General features: G+C 39.2%; 1 protein-coding gene and 1 long non-coding RNA gene across 3 annotated transcripts in view; one reads left to right on the top strand and one right to left on the bottom strand.

Annotated features, from left to right (window-relative positions):
• Positions 1 to 20907, bottom strand: part of LOC109043973 (ATP-dependent DNA/RNA helicase DHX36) — a 122020-nt gene that overhangs the window by 65399 nt on the left and 35714 nt on the right. The window contains exon 5 of the mRNA XM_072306310.1: positions 8366 to 8492. Coding sequence (XP_072162411.1) covers positions 8366 to 8492 — 127 coding nt within the window. The remainder of the gene's footprint in view (positions 1 to 8365; positions 8493 to 20907) is intronic.
• LOC140226026 (uncharacterized) lies at positions 8501 to 20388 on the top strand. 2 transcript variants are annotated; one of them, XR_011900840.1, is made up of 3 exons: positions 14136 to 16290; positions 18537 to 18769; positions 19339 to 20388. It is a non-coding gene; the product is annotated as an uncharacterized lncRNA (long non-coding RNA). The 2 variants fall into 2 exon arrangements; XR_011900839.1 differs by lacking the exon at positions 19339 to 20388 and having other exon boundaries at positions 8501 to 16290; positions 18537 to 19211.

Raw genomic sequence — 20907 nt, 5'->3', positions numbered from 1 at the left:
ATTTTGAACAATGTTGTACAGGGTGTTTCAGACCACCCGTACCAGGCCTTTTTCTCGGTTGTTTTGGGTCGTACCAAGTCGGGGACCGCGGGGTTGAATAGGGAATTGACCCCAAGGAATTCGAATTTCGTGGTCCCGAACCCCCCCCCCATGTTCCCTTGGGGGGTTAAGGGGGGGTCGTGATGCTAAAAGTCACGGTTCCCGACCGAATTTTGGATTAATCGCATCAGAATTAAAAACGGTTTTCCAGGTAATCGACCCTGAGGACTCTGAATTTTATGGTCCCTAAGCTCCGCTACCCGCCCTTTTGGGCAGAAACCGTCTTTTTCTGGAGAATCGACGTCAATTTTGCGACCAAAGAGGAATCTCGAGAAATTTTTGGAGGGGGCGAAGCCCCCCTCCTCAGAGGTTACTTTCTGCCGTTCAGGGGGGTTAATTAAAACTCTTGGGGGTCACGTAAGATGTAAAAGTGTTCTGCTCCTCAATTTGGATGCAATCAATTTGCGATTCGGAAAGGAGCCCCGATTCTTAAAATTGGGCCCCCCGTTTACCCCCCAAGGGAGGCTAGAGGAGCTTCGGGACCATGAAATTTGGATTTCTCGGGGTCGATTACCTGGGAGACCATCTTTTTCTGGAGAATCTACGTCAATTTTGAGACCAAAGAGAAATTATGGAGGGGGGTACTGTCCCCCTCTTTAGGGGATCATTTTTGGGCCTGGGATGGGCCGATTATGGATTTTTAGGGGTGAATTTCACATGAAATTATCCGTGCTTTTTAATTCTGATGCGATTAATCCAAAATTCGGTCGGGAACCGTGACTTTTAGCATCACGACCCCCCCTTTACCCCCCAAGGGAACATGGGGGGGGGGGTTTCGGGACCACGAAATTCGGATTCCTTGGGGTCCATTCCCTATTCAACCCCGCGGTCCCCGACTTCGTGCGACCCAAAACAACCGAGAAAAAGGCCTGGTACGGGTGGTCTGAAACACCCTGTATGTATTTATAATTCATCCTAGATTAAAATGCATACAACAGAAGAGATGATTATGTGCTTCTCCTGGTAGGAAGATTTTACCAATGCCGATTTTGAATTTGTTAGTTGGTAACAGTAAGTATGCAATGTAAATGATACGGTATTCATGCAAAAATCTTCCCTAATATAATCACACAGTCTCTGTTGGCTAATTTGTTTCATTGACGATTACTTTCGTTAGCAGTGCGTAACATTAGGACGCGTTTCGTTAGAAAAAAATGTTGAAGATGAAATAAGGAAAAAGAAACAGATAAATGAAAGGAGAAGAGAGAGGAAAAAAGAAGAAAGAAGAAAATGAAGAGAAGGAAAAAGAAAAGGGAGAAAGGAGGAAAAGAGAAAATGAGAGGACGAAAAAGAAAAGAGAAGGAGACAAGGAAAAATTAGAAAAGAAACATGGGACAAAGAAAAGAAAAAGAAGAGGAAAAGAGACGTAGATTTTAGATTTAAACAGATGTATTTCGGCTGGCAATAATAAGGGGTGCAGTATCTTCCAAGTTTCCACGTTTTCACGCGCCCATTTGCCAGCTTTCAACATTTTCCCTATCACTTTTCCACAAAAATTTCTAACCATCTAGAAAATGAGGACCTTTTTCTTCGCCTTTTCTTTGATTATCGACTTTGGACCCTTAACAATTTTTCCTCCTTCAACACTTGAAAGGGCCTTTCCACATTTTCATATACCCGAGTGGGCGCATCATTGAGCATTATCTGCATCCCTGGCAATAATAGGACCATGTAGTCTTATTTTCCTGAGAGGAGGAAGAAGAAAGGGAGAAAGAAGGAAAAGAAAAAAAAAAGAATCATAAAAGAAGAAAGGTTAATCGAAACGATCTCGGTCAACCTTATACCGGAGAATCCTGGAAGATTACTCAATTAATGAAATGATCAATATTTAAAATCATATTTTGTTGCAAAGCATTTAGATCGGCGACTTCAGTCTCGGGCTCATCGCTAGTAATTTGTATAGGAAGGCTAGGAGTCACTCCTTAAGGATCCTAAATATGCTGTCTAGCACCAAAGCACAACCTATTTAATTCATTAAAACACTTTTTGAAGTTATTTTTTCTAAGATGTTCTTTCCATATCTTTTAATCTTCTTTCTTTAGCAGTTTACAGGCTGATGGTATTTAACGGGAGAATCCGTTTAACCTTGTCGTCATTTCGTCAATTTTTGTATTCAACGACTTTCTTTTTGTTTCTTCTTTCTATGTGACGGAAGGAAACAAGGACAAATTCACCAGACTCTTAGCTGGTTTCAGCCTAATTTTTTTTCAAGAGAGAAATTTAATGTAACTGCCAGTAACGTGTAACCGGGGTCCTTTTCTAACTTTCCAACTGGATAAAATGCACTCAACACAACATGAGACTCATCAAAGACAATATTTTAACTCGGTTATATCCTTAATTTTGATATAATGACAATGATAAGTGCATGCCTTCAAGTAGACTCGCGCTAGGTGAGCTGGAAGACGTACAACTGTGTTTCACGTAATTCTGATGACACTCTGCTGTGTCCAGCAGGTATCATATGTGCGTTTTTTTTGGTTTACGAGTCACAGCTCCGTTGAAGGAAAGTTGTATGAAAAGTGAATGTTTATCTCCGATCTCTTCAGCTTCTTCAAGTAGGGTAAAAATACTATGTTTTTAGCTTAAAATCGAGATGTGTTGTTCGAGCTCCTCGAAAAATAAATTAACTTTTAGGTTTTTGTCTCAAAAAAATTACGGAATCGAAGATATTTCCATTTTTTAAGGGACAAATCTTATTACATACTAAAATCTGATACCATTAAAAAGCTCTTGCTTTCAGCTTTCTAACGGTCTATAGTTTTTGTAATTTGGAGCAACTGGCCGCCTATAATCTGAATTTTACTGCAACCATATCAAGAAAGGAGGGGTATCGAAAAGGGCCTTTTTTGGCCCCCTCCTAGAATCTGGAAATTTATGCGGGTTTTCCAAGTTGACTCAATGTAGTTTACGGAAATAATCATGGTTTCGCCCTTAGGGCACTGAGTACGTGTTAAACGGTTGCCTAAGCATAGGTCTGCAGGCGTATTTTGGCGAAAATTCGTGTTTCTCCATCACTCCGAGGCTTTTTTGACACCCAGCGCATCCTCTAACTAAAACGAGCTTTCGGTATGTTATTGAGGAGGCTTTAGGACACATTTTAACCATGGTTTGGTTTTAGTTAGATGATGCGCTCATAGTTAAAAATTTTTTTTTACAAAAATCGACGTTTAAGGGACATACGCAAAAATCTTAAGGAAACACGTCTCTCGAACTGTATGCACCCTAAGTATATTATCGAGGGCAGTTATCAAGCCTTGTTACACTCTTACAGGGAGATTTCCTTCAATTGTGTTCAAAAAAAAATTGAATTTTCCATACAAACAGCTGTGCAGATAACGGATTTTGGAGTAGAGGAGGTATATTTTCCCTAATAGCATAACATCAACTTAAATCTGGAAATTTATGCGGATTTTCCGGGTTGACTCAATGTAGTTTACGGAAATAATCATGATTTGCCCAAAGTCTACTGGATACGTGTTTAACGGTTGCCTAAACATAGGTCTGCAGGCGTATTTTGGCGAAAATTCGTGTTTTTCTATCACTCCGAGGCTTTTTTGACACCCAGCGCATCATCTAACTAAAACGAGCTTTTGATATGTTATCAAGGATGCTTTAGGACACACTTTAACTCTGGTTTGGCTTTAGTTAGATGATGCGCTCAAAGTAAAAAAAAAAACTTTTTCAAAAGTCGACGTTTAAGGGACCCCGGCAAAAATCATAGGGAACACGTCTCTCCAACTGTATGCACGCTATGAATATTCTCGAGGGCAGTTACCAAGCCTTATTAAACCCTAACAAAGAGATTTTCTTTAATTGTATCCAAAAAAAAAACCTAACGACGTAATTCCCTAAGATTTTTGCGGATGTCCCTTAAACGTCGATTTCTGTAAAAAAAAATTTTTAACTATGAGCACATCATCTAACTAAAACCAAACCATGGTTAAAATGTGTCCTAAAGCCTCCTCAATAACATACCAAAAGCTCGTTTTAGTTAGACGATGCGCTGGGTGTCAAAAAAGCCTCGGAGTGAAAGAGAAACACGAATTTTCGCCAAAATACGCCTGCAGACCTATGTTTAGGCAACCGTTTAACACGTACCCAGTGCCCTATGGGCGAAATCATGATTATTTCCGTAAACTACATTGAGTCAACTTGGAAAACCCGCATAAATTTCCAGATTCTAGGAGGGGGCCAAAAAAGGCCCTTATCGATACCCCTCCTTTAACGCCAACTCGGACGGCCGGTTTCCTTGAATTTATCTCTGCTGTTTTTGAAGTTCAGAAATAAAATATGTACACCTTTAAGAAGATCACATTCTCAGCTTTCTAATGGTATAACAATTTTTGAATTTTGAGCAACTCAACGCCGACACATGGGAATTTTTTGCAACCATGTCAAAAAACGAAGAAATACGGGTGGCTCCAGTCAAAGTCAATTTCTCACCGCCCAAATGCACCAAACTAAAAACACCAGCATGTCATTAGAAAGCTGAAATCGTCAGCTTTCAAATGGTACCTTGGTTTTTTTTGTAGCGTTAAAAATCTTGCGTAAAAAATACGAATCTCTGTCGGAGACGAAAACTTGTATTTTGGCTACTCTTTTTTGTGAGGAGGCATCTCTTAATCTTTCCCCCGTCATTTTTGGGGGGATTTCGGTCACTCTGAACATTACCTGAGGGTCCTGTGCCTCATGCAGGGTGTAAAAAAAGTCCATCCCACCCCTACTAACTTTTGGACGAATTGAGCTAGGGAAATGAACTAAGGGAATGTTCCTATCTCAAAGGAGACCATCTTTGGGGGGGTGGGGGGGGGTTAAAATTTTGGTCCCCCCTCAGAGGGGAACGGGGGCCCCCAACTTTTTTTTTTTAAATGGCAACTCCTATCTTGTGATACCTCATTCGAAAGAGCATAAAAAACTAAGAATTTTGGCTGAAACCGCGAATCAATACCTTAATTTTTGACCGAGTTATGATAGGTCAAAGGTCAAATTTGACCTAGCTTCAAAAAATCATAACTCCGGTTCAAATTATCGTAAAGAAAAAAATAAAACGGGAAAATTTACCAAATTGTGTTCGCTTTTGAGTAAAAATTGCAGAAATCACTTCGAACTAATTTTAAGGGTGGGTTAGGACCCCCAAATATGTCGATTCAAAGGTCATTCAATTTTCCCGCGAAATAAGCCAATTTCCCCTAGATTTGCCTCCACATTATCTCGGTAAGGTCAAAATCAGTTCAACATTACGTTGGCAAGTCCCCAAATTTCGGAAAAAGTTTAAAAAAAAACGAAATTTAAAGTGATTAAATTTGACCGTTTAAATTTCGTTTTTTTTTAAAACTTTTTCCGGAATTTGGGAACCTGCCATTTGAAAAAAAAAAGGTGGGGGCCCCCGTTCCCCTCTGGAGGGGGGGGGACCAAAATTTTAACCCCCCCCCCTCACCCAAAGATGGTCTCCTTTGAGATAGGAACATTCCCTAAGTTCATTTCCCTGGCTCAATTCGTTCAAAAGTTACCAGGGGTGGGACGGACTTTTGTTACACCCTGCATAACACATTGTGAATCACACCTGTCTCAGTGAAAATTCATGGTTGCCAAATTTGGCCATTTATCATAGCTTTTACAAATTACCTAATGCAATTATCGTATTTTTGGCTATAAAAATGTGCCATAATCAGAGGTCAATAGAAAATAGAAAGCTAGAGTCTTCAAAAAAATATGAAAATGCTGTTCATCGAGTTTTTGTTTTCGATTATTTTAATCCTATTTAAGTAATTATTAATTTGTAATTAATTAATTAATTTGTATTGTGTAATTATTTAATAATTATAAAATATTATAATAGTATTATAATAATTTAATATTCATAGATTATTTTAGTGCAATATTTATTATTAATTTGTATTATTTTATATTTTTAGTGCATTACTCTACTGTATTGAATCTAATTAACTGAGACTGACTTTTTTGTAAGTTGTTCATTCTACGAGGGGTATTCGTAAAGTAAGTTAATATTTGTTATATCTTCTAAACTAATAAAGATAATTTAAATCTGTAAAAAGTTTGTGAATTTTTATACTCTCAGCTTTCTAAAAAGCTTCAGTTTTTTAAATTTGGTCTTCTGAGTGACGAAAGCCATCAGTTTTCCTACACCCGTCTCTCACCACTGTATGTCCAAAATTTACGCGCGTCTTCAGGGGTGCTTGATGAGAGTCACTCATTTATTTCTTAGAAAGAAGCACAAATAGTGATGCAAACATAAACTGTGATGTCATGAAAAGGCTCAAATCAGCATTCAAAAGAAAATACCGTCGCCTTCTGTCTCGTCAAGTGATGCTGCTTCATGACAATGCTAGGCTCCATAAAGCTCATGTGACCAATCAGTTGTTGACCTCCTTAAAATGAGACCTTTCCCACATCCTCCTTATTCTCAGGATCTCACCTCACGAGAGTTATCACTTATTACCTAAGCTAGAGAAGAGTTCTGTGGACGACGATAAGGTGAAAGAAGCTGTACAAAAGAGGTTGCAAAAACAGAATCGCCAGTTTTACGCTGATGGAATAAAAAAGCTCTTGTCATGGTATGTAAGATGTGTCCAACGAGATAGGGATTACGTGGAAAAGTAAAGTCAGGTCTTCACAAACATGGAAATTTTAAATTTTAAACAAAAAATTTCATTTTGACAATTTGCAGGATGAAGTCGCATGCTACCGTCCTGTGACCTCCCCAGCGCGCGTCAATTTTGGACACGCGGTGGTGAGAGACAGGTGTGGGAAAATTGATGTCACTCGGCACTCAGAAGACCAAATTTAAAAAAACTGAAGCTTTTTAGAAAGCTGAGAGTATAACAATTCACAAACTTTTTACAGATTTAAATTATCTTTATTAGTTTAGAAGATATGACAAATATTAACTTACTTTACGAATACCCCTCGTATTGTGCTAGGTTTTGAGAGATTTCCTTGGTTTTTATGTAATAAATTAAACTTTATTTCTGTTTGTGGATGGGTTTGCTTTGAACAAATTGTACGGAATCGTCATATACCTCACTTGTTTCCCTACTAAGGTATAGAGTGCAAAAAAAAAAAAACCCTGCCGCAAGCGGCAGGGTTTTTCCGTGGGGTTGCCGGCAAGTAGGGGGCGGTTCTTTTTGTAATCCGCGCATTTACCGCGGCATGAGTGTATTTTCCGAAGGCTAGTGACACATTGGGGAATGAAATCATTTACCCTACCCCTCTTGCCACAGATATGTTTCAAGAAACAGTTCCCCTTGGCTGCGCAACTCCTACCCCCCCCCCATCCGTAAAAACGGCAAATTTCCACTATTATGGAACGCGTTGGCCGATTTCGCTGAAATTCGATAGGAAACCAGTCTTAGTAGATATCTAACTACCATCAAAATTTCAGCTCAAAATATTCATTTTTACTCGAGTTATCGCGTGGACAAAATTAAACCTCCCCTCACTTTGACCCCTTGCTGTGCGAAAAGTAATTAACGTATTCCGATTTTTTCTTCACACTTTAAAAGTACTCTTAGGGGACTATAAACCCCAGAAGTTTCGTTTCAAGAAACTCAAAAATTAACTGCTACTCAACGCTCTGAAAACTGAAAAATCCTCACGCTGGCTGAAATACATACATACATACACCCTTACACACACACACACACACACACACACACCCTCACACACACCCTCACACACACACACACAAACACACACACACACACACACACACATATATATATATATATATATATGACAGAAAATGAATGACATATATATTCGTGATCTACGACTCGAGATCGGTGCTCTTTACATGGTCCCAGGTCTAGGTCCCACCATGAGGGAGAACGCAATAGTGTATCTTTCCTTTGGAAAATACACTAAAAAAACGAATGGAGTCATTTTACCCTTTTTCGGAGGGCATTGGCAAAAACGCTGAAAGACGTGTCTGATGGATTTTCATGGAGTACAATTTGGTCGAATGCCAATCAATTTTGAGGAGACATGACTGTAAGGTCCCCTTGTTAGTAAAATTGAGATTTTGGGGTAGCCAGTGCAACAATACTTAAGGCAAAACTTACAGGAGCACTATCATCAAGTCTCCGTCTCAATTCGATCAAATGTTACAGGGGTGTCCTACGACTTAACTATGTTTAACATTCCTATGTTTTAACTGAAAAGACTGGTGTTAGTTTCAGTTTCATTGGTAACATAAACAAGCATTGAGTGTGTACTCTGCAAGATTAACTAATAGTGTTCTTACCACATTTGTAGACAGACTTTTACAAATATTTTCTTCTATTGAACCAGTGATATTATTCAGATACCTCCTCTTGAAATCACTTTCCTTGATGTGTCTATATCGAACTCTGGCGTCGGAATCATTTTGACTGAGAAAAGAGGATCGTAAATCAAAATAATTTGACAAGGAACATAATGAAATTAGAATTTTAAAAAAGGGCACCGATGATTGCTTTCCTACTTTTTGGCACGAGAGAAAGAAATAGTAAGCTTACTGAAATATCTTGAAAATGAATTTTCATGGAAAAATAACACTTGCTTGCCCAGATACAAAAAATGTGGCTGAATGAAACCATTGGATTGATTGCATGGAGGTATACACAAAATGGCAGAGGATTCTCCTTTCCTGGCATCACTAAGTCGCCATTTGAATGGCTGACATTGCACCTTAGGTTCACTTATCAGTTCATATCCATGATACCATGAATGACACAAATACAGCACAAACACAACTGGAAACAAAGAGAACATCTTGTTGCACAGTCCCGGGAACCACGATGGGAAAATCTAGAAGTAAATTCAACTTAAGACTACCCAGGGCAAAATGGACAAATACCTGTGGGTAAATACAGACACAACAGGAAAAAATAACCTGATTTTACCAGGTTTTCCCGGACCAAAATGACCAAGATTTCTGACTTTTCACATCTCCAATTTACACAGCTGAAAAATAAATTTTCGACACTGATTTCATGGTTTATCAAATTTCCAGTTGTCATCATCAGATACTTTCAAATACTTTGATTTCCCTGATTTGAGGAAATTTCCTCATAATTCCCAGAATTCCCGATTTTCTCAGTTTCCCAGACCTGCAAACACCTTCATACCTAACCTCAAGCCGCTTGTTAACCAGCAAATGCACAGTGGCAGAAAAAAATTGACAAAAGTAGACAATTTTACGTTTGCAATCCAACCAAGTTTTCAGCTTCTCGAATGGACCACTAGACAAGGTATGAATTTCGGCATTCTGATGTAGTAAAACAGGACCAGCACCGCAAAACTAACTGGAATTCAGACTTAAGCAAGATATTAACATTTTCATATAGCACGCATCACAGAAATTTGGATTTCCCGCTAACGCAAAAAGCCAGAGTTTACGTTAATCAAACCGCGCACTAAGACGGTTTTGGCAAACTTCTTAGTCAAGCAATTTTTTTTACTTGCCTGGTGTTATTCGAAATATACAAAAAGTGTAACAGCCGAGCCAAAACGCTGACATTGAGGTAGTCATATTTTTATATCGAAGAGACTGTCATGGTAACATTTAGTATGCAACTTAACTCAAAAGAATTATCTCTTTTTCATGAATGGGAAAACTAAATTGATGCATCAAAAATTAATATTGGAGTTGGGAGTTACTTTAAAGAATATTTTGGTGAATGGTGTTTTACCTGAAATTTTGAAGAGAAAACACACGTTATGCAAGTCACACTTTATCTAGTGGTCCATTATTCACTTTAGAACGACTTTCCTTTCGGACAGCAGTTGCAGTAAAATAAAAAAAATAATAATAATGTTAGCTCAACTCATCTGATACATTTGAATAATACATGAAAAAATTGGCTTTACTGACGTAATATGCAAAACTTAGGAATTCTGTGTTATACAAAAAGCATTTATCAAGAACCCCCTAAAGAAAAAGAAGTAGAGAAAAAAGTAGGCCCTTCGAATTCTTCCAAGAAAAATTAATTTTGCCAATTTCAAAATTATTCTGTTGGAGAATTTGCATGCTACGGCGATTTATTAACTGTTGCTTTATTATGGCAGGAATAATTGCTGAAAACAATGATGGTTTTCAATGCCTTTTGTGCCTTTTGAGCTTGGTAAAAGTCCAGTAAGTTAACAAATTTTTACTGGTTGTGCCTTAGAGAGAGGGCAAACATGGTAAACTCAGATCCAATACGGCGGTAGACCTTGAGGTTATCATTGCATCTGCTTGTGGTTAGAGCTTGTGCGATAATTATGAATTCAAGAATTAAGTGAGTCTGACTTGACACTCAACAGAATATTTATAGGCGTTTAGAGACGTCCTTATTAAGTGTAGGGTGGGTGGGTTGGTTTTGAACTTTCCCGTTTTGATTCAGGTTGAAATTTGTTGTTCTTATTATATTGAATGGAATGAATTTGAAATTTGGTCGGAAACCTAACCTTTGAAGATAATAATCCCTTTTGATTCCCTAAGAGAGAGGTTTCAGATCATGTATTCTAGGGGTCAATTTCTGAATCAACCCTGCAATATCTGACTTCGTCCAACCGATAATAACTGTAAAAAGTCTGGTATGAGTGGTCTGTAGGGTGCGGCTTATTTGGGAAAAGTCTGAAATGTTATGATGACACATCTTAAATCGGTTCCTTTACATGAAAAAACATACCCAAAAAAATTTCAGCTCAATATTCGACAATTTAGAGGTCGCTCAAAGGCCTGAAAGTTTACGATTTGGGCCAAATTTCGTAAATTTTTTTCGATATTGACGAATCTTCAGGACAACAAGTAGCAAAAGCTACCTGCTGAAGGGGCTCCACCCCCCCCCCCCAGACCTCCCTTTAAAATTATATATGTGAGACTTTTAGTATCATAGAAGTCGTGCGGCGACACATGCCGGATGAAATGCCACAGTTAAAATTATTGGATCAGACGATGAGCTGATAAAAGCATTACCTAGTAATTTTGGAACATTTCTGACTGACAATTTGGTTGCTGTAACTATTACTTGATTTGCGAAATACAGTTTGTTTTCACTGGAGTTGAATGTAGTTTTTGCTTTTGACTGACTTAGTTTCTGATGGATTCAAACTCATATACATTAGGTTCCAGGAAAAGAAAAAATTAGTGGAAATACAGATGAAGTACACTTTACATGAATTTAGATTGATTAAACATAAATAATCCGAAGAAGTGATGGAATAAATGATAATTGTTTACGATAGTAAATACTATACTATACCTAGGATTCCTAGGAATTTTAAATAAAATCCCACCCATCACAAAAAGAATACCCATACATACTGGTGCCTGTTTTCGGCTCGATTTCACCAAATGGAATTCTTTATCATCGCGGTTGTCCTTGTTGCGTGCGGGAGGAAATGAAGACGCGCTTGCAGTAGCAAGAAGCAGATGCGCCAGGTTGCTTGCGACGCGTGAATGTAGCTTATATACCTCCACAGATTCACAAACTGATGACGAGCAGCAGCGCAAAAAGTCCTGTACCTATGTAGAGAAAAGAAAGGAGGTGTTTGCATATTGAGGTTTGTTTACCCTGTGACGTAGGTCGGTACAACCTGGCCAGCGAAATCCGGAATTCGAAATATGAAAAACGGACCATAGTGTCCGATTTTTTTGCTAAAATCAACTCATGATATAATTTCAAGCATTTTTTAGAGAAATAATTTTTTCCATAAATTACACCATTTCCAAGAAAATCGATGATAAAACTCGTCGCATCGACGTACGTCATCAAAAAAAGTCCAAGATGCCCGAAATGCAAACACCTCCTCTTTTTTCTCTCTGCTATGCCTAAGTCCTGCGCCAGTTTACAGGTGAACGAATCGCGGGCAGAAAGAAAGTTGCAAGCAACAAACCTGGAGACGGAAGAGAGGGTCAAACGGCAAAAAATTCCGTGAAAAAAACCTCTGTCCAGTTATGCAAAGAAAATGACTGACGGAAGAGAATCGTGCAATTTCTTTTTTTTGAAACCCTGTGATTTTCTTACAACAGACTGCTAAGGCATTCACAACCCGCTAAGGGAAGAATTGGTTCGGTATTGTCCTGTATAAGAGTTGTTCCAACTTTTCACAATACGTTTGAAGTTCTGATTTAATAGGTGGCGAAAAAAGGGTATCTGGGTTCACCAAACAAATAAAGGGCGAACGAAAATTAAGTCAAAATATCTATTTATTATATTATTGCATACAACATGTCAAGGAAAAGAAAATATAATATTTTGGAAGTACCTAGGTAATACAATGTTTTGTTTTCATACATATGACATGGAGACAATAATGAATCGAATAAGATGGCTGGATAGAGGACCACTTTGAATTTTGAGAGCAGTTGCAAGGCAACTTCTTATTTAATAGTCTAGGAGACTATGCTCCCGACCGCTTTGCGGTCTAACCACCAGAAGCGCTTCGCGCCTCAGCCGTTTTGTGCGTTGCGCGTTTTACTCTAGTCATGTTATATTACAGAATACAGAGTATAAGATTTATTGATGTTGTTCCTTCGAGATTGTGATTTCAGGAAAATCGCAGATGTTGCCTCTGCCTTGGAACTGCAAAGTGCTATAGTGAGACTTTGATAGAAATGTAAAAAAAAAATAAAAGAAAAGTGCGTTAATGGTTAATGAAATACTTCATTCACTTATTAGACCATGGGCCAGCAAGAGGTAACCCCCCCCCCCCCCCCAGTAGGAATTTTGAAGATGGTGATTTTCTTGAAGCTCTTGACTAGCAGAATAAGATTTTTCTTGTTAACGCGAATTCTATCATGGTGGGGGGGGGGGAGTAAGCCCCCCCTAAACCCCCCAAAATTGCTCAGAATTCCGACTTTTCTCATTTTCTCGAAAAGGCTTGATTCTAGGGCAAAAATCTGACCAATCTGAAAGCTCGTGAAATTTCGGTTCGGTAAAGTTGTAAGTGACTTTGGCCATTACCCGCGGCCAACCCAAAATGAGGGGGCTTAAAATGTCAAAATATCTCAAATTCCCGCGAAAATGACCGTTTCGCCGCGATTTCTCGCTTATAACGCGAAGAAGGTTGGTAATATCGTGGGGGAGGGGGCAGGAGCCCCCCAGCAGTACCCACCCTATAAAAACCGTCAAGATTGGCCGCTTCCTTGAAGTAGCGTTATGCGCGAAAATGGGCGGCAATATGAAAACAAGTAAGTAGCGTTTGTTCTGAGAGAACGTCAATGTGACTCCTTGTGGGAGGTGATGGGGGAGGGAGGTACATCCTCCTCCCTCCCCCTTCCCCCAAAAAATAATCACGAAAAAGTTAATCAAACGCGAAAATTCCACTTTATACGACGACTTTCAGGGCTTGTCATTGACACGCTCACTCTAACATAATTTACCGGGGGGGGGGGGGGGGGGGCAGGAGGGAGAAGGGTTTATCCTCACTCTCCTCTTCTGCCCCCTCCAACAAAAAAATAATGCCGAAAAAATTTGAATAAACGCGAAAATTCCATTCTAAAAAGCGACTTTCAGGGCGTGTCATTGTCATGCTAACACTAATATACTTTATTGAGGGGGTAGGGGGGGGGGTTAAAAAGCCCTCCGTGTCCTCCCCCCCAAAAAGGGGTCAGGCCGCCTCTCGAATGAAAAATGTATGCTCCATCATTTTAGGGATAAACAATTTTACGATATTATCAACCTTCTCCACGTTATTGGCGAGAAATCGCGGAGAAACGGTCATTTTCGCGGGAATTTGAGATATATTGACATTTTAAGCCCCCCCCCCCATTTTGGGTTGGCCGCAGGTAATGGCCAAAGTCACTTACAACTTTACCAAACCGAAACACGAGCTTTCAAATTGGCTATGTGGAGTTTTGCCCTAAAATCAAGCCTTTTCGAGAAAAATGGGAAAATTCTCGGAAAAGTCGGAACTCTGAGCAATTTGGGGGGGGGGTTAAAGGGGAGGGCTAACTTCTCCCCACCACGATAGAATTCGTGTAAACAAGAAAAATCTTATTCTACTAGTCGAGAGCTTCAAGAAAATCACCATATTCAAAATTCACACCGGGGGGGGGGGGGGGGATGTAACAGGGCAAATCTCCCCCGTCTCGACGCTCGAGGCCTCACAGGAGGAAACCTCGGAATAAAAGATCCGCCGTCGTTACTTCACGGTGTCAGATAAACTGCAGTGGGATGCCTGGATTCGGGCGCCATAAAAAAATAGAGAAATTGAGAGAGAGACAACAACTTTTTAACTCGAAGGGAAAAGGGAATTTAGCGGAGTTTCGTCTGATGCTGCTCAGCTCGCGCACCACTACTTCTCTCTACTTTCGTCAAAGGTGGAAAGCGTGTTTTAAACTTACAAAGATTTATTTAAATTGAGATTTGACAATAATTTACACGGATAAAAAAATCCATGCTTAAAATTCTACGGACATCCTGACCGAAACTCGAGGGGAAATGGTTCGGAAAGTATGAAAAATAAACTGCATCTCTAAGAATACTACTAGCAAATTCTAAGGTCTACTACTTTTCTCGGGAGAGCTCGCAGAGATGCAGTCAGCTCAGCTCGCGCACCTCGCTCCGCACTTTCCACTGAGGAAGGGCCTCTACTCTTAGCTCACGTTTGCAGGGGTAATGCTCCTCCGCTCGGGCACCACGTCCCACGCATCCGAAACCTAAGAGGTCCAAAGCTAGAGCAAATCTTCGATAAAGCCTTATCCACCATACCACCTATTTGATACAACTGCAGATACAGCAAGCAAGAATCGCAACGAAAGAGGAGAAATGCAGGCTCACCTCGCCACACCTCAATCGGCATACTAGATAAATTACTCGCTAAAAATCTGCTGGATCGGAACATCCTCCCCCCCCCCCCCAGTCAATGGGTCTGGTCGGGAGGCCACCAATTTACAAATTTCAAAACAAAGCAAGTGCTCGAATTCCGTTCATTTTTGTAAGCATATGTACAAGATTTGATGAGAAATATAAAATTTATATAATTGGCTTTGCCTTGACATCTTTTATCGATCTATAAAATTAAAATTTAAGTTGTCGATATGTACGGTTGGTATCGGTATCCGATATTTTTTTAAAAATAAATCGATTCCGATTTATATTGAGCTCCGAAATATCAATATTCACAAATATCGAACCTAAGCATTGATATTTTACGAACACTTTGCCCTGCTGCAAATGGGCCCCTAAATTAGGCAGAATTTCCAGAACATCGACGACCTAAAGTGGGAATCACACATCTATATCAGCGACGTCGCAAATTTTTACTAATTTTGTATTTTTTCCACGAAATATATCGATTACCTCACTAGTATTTCATGAGAATGGCTGCTACAAAAATAGTAAACAAATCCCCGTGGGATGGAAGTTTTATCCTTCAAAGTTTTTTTCCATACCCACTAAACTGTGGGTGTAAAATACACAACTCAGCAGAAGAAAGAAAGAAAAATCGATTCGATATTTCTAGAGATATATGTATCGATACGGACGATATATCAACGTTGAAATATCAACGTTGAAATATCAACGTTGAAATATCAACGTTGAAAGATCGATACGATATTTTGGTCTTAAGTATCGATATTCTAGTGGCGCGGAGCGTCTTCGGGGGGTTGGGCCGTGTAGCGGCCAGTCGCCAGACAATAGAATATCGCACCCTTAGTCCGAACCCGAACTGATTGTGAGCCTCATTCGAAACGCGTTTCAGCGTTCCCACGAAAATGACGCGGCGCGACAGTATGCAGCGGCCACCAGAGCCGTCCCGGAGACTCGGAGAGTGACTTTGGTTGAGGGGCCGGGCGACAGGGGCCGCGCGGGGGCGGGGGCTCTAGGCTGCGATCGACCCTGGATAGAGTCGTAAAACTCATAGGCACACGTGCAGGGTTCGAAGCATTGGAGCCAAATAGTCTGTTTGTTATTTAGGGATAGTGTCCTGGCATAGGTTTATTTAAAAAAACAATTAAATAGGAAGAAGGATTTCAACCCTGAAAAATGTCCCCCTCTCACCGAGACCAGAGACAGCTTGTGAAGCCAGTGTCTTTTTCAGTTGTGGTGAGCACAGTTAGGGAGATGGTCCATTTTCTTAAAGGAGCGAACAAATCAATGACGAATCGTGTTTTTTCCGGTTTGCACTTCAAACGTGATTAATTTGTGGAGTGCCATACGTTCCTTTTTGAATTGAAAAACTCGTCAAATGCATCAGGTAATGGAGAACAGCATCTCTCATTTCTTAACGTAGGGGGTGGCAAATTTTGCATTTTTTTAAATGTAGGTATAAAAAAAATCGGATTCAGAAAAAGAATTACAAACGAGAAAAGCGTCTTTCGGTGACACAAGAGACAGCACCTTTAATTTGTCGAGTTAAGAGAAACCAAACACGCAATTTGGCATGGAGCAGCGCGGTGCAGAGAGCAATGATGATTAGGACTTGAGATGAAAAGGAGAAGCCCTCAGCATGGCGCACGGTGAATCGAGTCAATGAGAGAGGCCGGACATTCGGGAACTTTAAACGCTTTTAACTCCTATTTTGCAAGAATCTGATGTTCTGCAAGTGGTTCCATTGGTTTTCTCGTAAAATTTTCTTCCAGTATCATCCTTTGAACTTTAAAATGTGACGAAATAAACATCAACATTTGCAGTTTTTGCCAGAAATTTCATGTTCGACCTCTCTAATTGACTCAATCCACTGTGCGGCGGTCGGCTTGTAACACATATTAACACCTACAAGACTGCATGAATACTTCACGCATTGCGCCAAACACAGTGCGGTCAGCGCGGCGCGGCGGCGGAGGTTAAAATTATTAAACCACATTTATGTTTGTTCTTGCATAATTTTTACGTTGATTTCTTACAAATGGAAGGCCTTGTTCACACAGAGATAGGTTTACGGAACATAACTTTCGCGCAAAGTTCCGTGAACTTTTGCTAGTAGTGCTTTTGCAAAAAATGTGCCCAACACAAGTAAACGCGTCTTATACACCCCTCCCCCTCCGGCATGTTTACTTGATGGTTTTTATTCTTGTTTCGAAACGAATGAGAAGGGGGCGGCAAAATACAGGCGGCCCATGGGCAGCAAGTAGGTAAATCCGGCCCATGGGCGGCAAGTAGGTAAATCCGGCCCATGGGCGGCAAGTAGGTAAATCTGGCCGTTTTGTAGATGAATTTTGAGTAAAATTTACATGAAAAATTGATTTACCAAGATTATTTTTCTGAATTAAAATTGACGTTCTTTTTAATATAGTTTTTACGTAAATACATTTGCTCATAATTTCCAATACTTTTTACGAAATTTTTATGTAAATAATCGTTATGTAAATTTGACTTCCTTTCCCGACTTTATCCTTTTTTCGCGTTTTTCTGTGCGAAGGCTGCTTCTAGGGAAGCCATTTCTTAAATATTTCTCACTTGATTTTGAAGGTTTATGATTTCCTAACAGAACGCTGCAATATTCAATACTATGACGTGTTTAGGGGGTTCAATTCTTACGGTGACAACTGGTGTCATGATGTTTCACTCTATTTTTCTCCTTCATTTTAAATTTATTTAATTGAAACTCTACATTTTAAATGATTTTAAGTAAGCATGATTAGTTAAAAAGAAACAGATATAAATCTAGGTAATAGTCAAAATCAGAAGGAATTATGTCCTGACCTTGATAATTCCGTTCCTTAGCGTAATAGAGGATCGAGTAAAATCCTCAAACGTGAAAAAGTAGTGGACACTCATTAAAATCAAGGGAACTCTGTAATAAACCTGAGTAAAACAGAAAGAAACTCTAGAATAAGCTTTGGCAGCGCAGAGAGATATTCTATGATGAAATTAAGTATTAAAAAAACAGAATGGTAAGGAGAATCATGTAAAGGCTTTGCCAGGTGATTTTAGGGAACGGAAGGTAGCACTCAAGTCAATCATTTCTGGCAACTTTAAAATCCAAGGCTTAAAGCCCTCCCCCTCCTCCTGGTTTTTATCTCTTCTTTCAGCAAAGCAGCGTAGTTCTTTTACTAAATATTTAAAGGTAGAGAGTAGGCTTCAAGAGGGAATGCTTCCATAGTTTAATAAGTACCTACCTCAATTTTCACTCGATTTTTCATAAACTTCTCTAAGTAGTAGAAAAAATTGCTTGTATTAATAAGATTCACAACGTACTTTGATAGGGAGTGAGGTGAAAAAGCAGAAGTGCTGTACTGCTTAATTCAAATTGGCTCCAAAAAGTTATGCTCCCTTTTGGAACAAATTCTTTATATTCAGACAACACCAAACACTTATATTTTGACTTTATTTCATATCCTGTTTCTTGCAATATCACTGACTCCATTTACAGAGGTCCTCATATTGGAATACTGATTGAAACAATACGGTCATGAAAAATTTAAGGTCCCACTAAACGTTCTAGAGATTGATGCCTTTCCAGATCAACTCTCTTCCATTGTCATATTATTTCTGTTTCAGATTAATCAATGCTTCGAGATTTATCCTAGAACCTAAGTAAAAGACATTTGAAGGCAGGTGTAAAGATTTGGAGATGCTGTGGTTAATGTTGCGATTTCTTGCTACAAGAAAGACCTAGGTTACATTTTTGGAAGGTGATTGATGATTCAGGACATGGTGACACACCAGTCTGTTTGCATACAAAAATCAGGAGGAAGTAGGTGAAACTGTAACACCAATTTTCTCATTTAGAAGTGAGTACAAGGTTTTTTGATTAGCTCAGCGTGTTTTTATGGAAAAATACATAAAGTGCTATTATAATGTTGAGAAAGGTATCAGCAGTAACCACATTGTCTCAGCTGTTGCACTAAGAAAAGTGTAATTTAAATAATTTGTGAATTGTATAGGTTGGCTCTGAAGTGCATAATAAGAGTTTCGAAGTAGTTTTATGGAAAGAATAATTTCTTTTCTATTTAAACAAGAACATACTTGTGGTAGGATACATTTTTTTCTCATTTAGAGAGCTTGATATTGAAGCCAGAATTGGCCAGAAACTTCAAAAATTCGTATCCCATGAACTGCTCGTCTGAAGGAGGGGGCGGCAGTTTCTCAGAAGTTGGTTTCCAAGTGAGACTACCATGCAAAAAAAAAAAAAAAAAAAAAAAAGAAGAAAAATGGAAAAAAATGAAAAAATAATCATACCAATCCAAGGAGGTAATTGTCTGAGCCCGATCAGTTGGTAGGGAATGACCTTCCGATCATTTAGGTGAATATTAGTTCTTCTCTTGTATTCGTGTGCCTGTAATATTTTATTTTTTTGCAGAGAGGGCTTGAAGAAAAAAAGGGTGATGCTAGTGCTTCTTCTCCCTTCTCCAGCAACTGAAAACACAATCAATGACAATAACTAACCTTACGTAAAGTATCAGTAAGCTGATTGTAGAACCCTGAACACATTATGAGCCATTACAAAAGAATATCTTAACAAAAAAAAGAAATAACATCTCCTCTGAGTGAATTCATAATATTTATTTTCAACTCAGTTTAACAAAAAATTTGATCAATGGAATATTAGCCACAGCCAGGCCCGCCACATCCCATCTCCGGCCCTGGTACCAATTTTCTGGCCCGGGCCCCCAGCACGGGGGGGGGGGGGGGTCCGATGGGCCTCCCCCGGGAAATTTTTGAAATTTTAAATCTATTTGGACGCATTATGAAGCTCTTATGATGGAGATTTTTCATCAATTTCTGCAGAATAATTACGCCTTTTTCTTTACTTTCAGCACCAAAAACTTTCGAATTGTTGCATTCAAAACATCTATAAATTTTTTTTTAAGGAGGCAGATGATAATTTTCAATTCTATGGGGAGCCGGGCCCCCCTGGACTCCCCTTTCGTACGTCTATGGCAAGGGAGTTAAGCCATTGGAGTCGAGGATGCCCAGAAAGGAGCCTCTTAGCATCCGACAACGGAAGAAAATGAAACACAGTTACTAAAAATATCATTCTACATATACTCAAAATCTTGAAAATCTCTAAAAAAGTAAGAAAAATTTTATAGTGCCCTAGCGTGTTTTTGAAACTTTATTCACCTTTTGCGGAATTTTTAGTGTAATTTTTTCACTTTTCCCTACGAGACAAGGGTTACACATGAATTCGTAGTGGTTTGTCACCTGCGTCACGGGCCCCTCCAGGGCCCGGGCCCCGGTGCCAAGGACCCAGTATCCCCCCCCTTGTGGCGGGCCTGGCCACAAGTGTTAAATAGATATAATCGCATACTAGTCACAGCCACAAGAGTTAAATAGATATAATAATTTGTTAAAACTCAAAATTGTAATTTTTGGATACAATACATGATATTTTGTACTTACTTTGTGAACTCATCTTCATTTGAAAGCAGCAGAAATGTCATTCATTCGCACAGGACACGATGAATTAAAAACACAAAGTAACTTCCCAAAGTTCAATAAAGTCAATCAAAAGTTTCCATAGTAAAACCTAGTACCCGACTTCTTTTATTTTGGCTGGATTTTGACTGGTGCGGTATTGCCTTTGGTTATTTCCTAAGACTATATAACATCATGATGCTGAAACCTAAATTTTCCAAACGTGGTAATTAATCAACATAGTCAACTCAACCATGACTTCAATGATAAAGAATTCCATTTGGCGAAATTGAGACGAAAGGCAGCAGTACGCGGGTTCTTGAAAATTATAGTCATAGTTCAATGTTATGGGGTTGGTTCAAATAACTTTAACAATTTTAGACTTTCTTTCCTTACTCGAGTAAGGATCTAGTAGTCAGGATCTATCCTAAATGACAATTTAAATTCAAGGAAAATAAAGCTTTAAATGTTCTTAACCATTTTTTACCATCCAAACTCACTAGAACACATT

This window comes from Bemisia tabaci, chromosome 1, assembly GCF_918797505.1.
Source record: "Bemisia tabaci chromosome 1, PGI_BMITA_v3".
Classification (NCBI taxonomy): domain Eukaryota; kingdom Metazoa; phylum Arthropoda; class Insecta; order Hemiptera; family Aleyrodidae; genus Bemisia; species Bemisia tabaci.
Note: the sequence above shows the minus strand (reverse complement) of the source record. Positions and strands in the feature narration are given on the sequence as shown.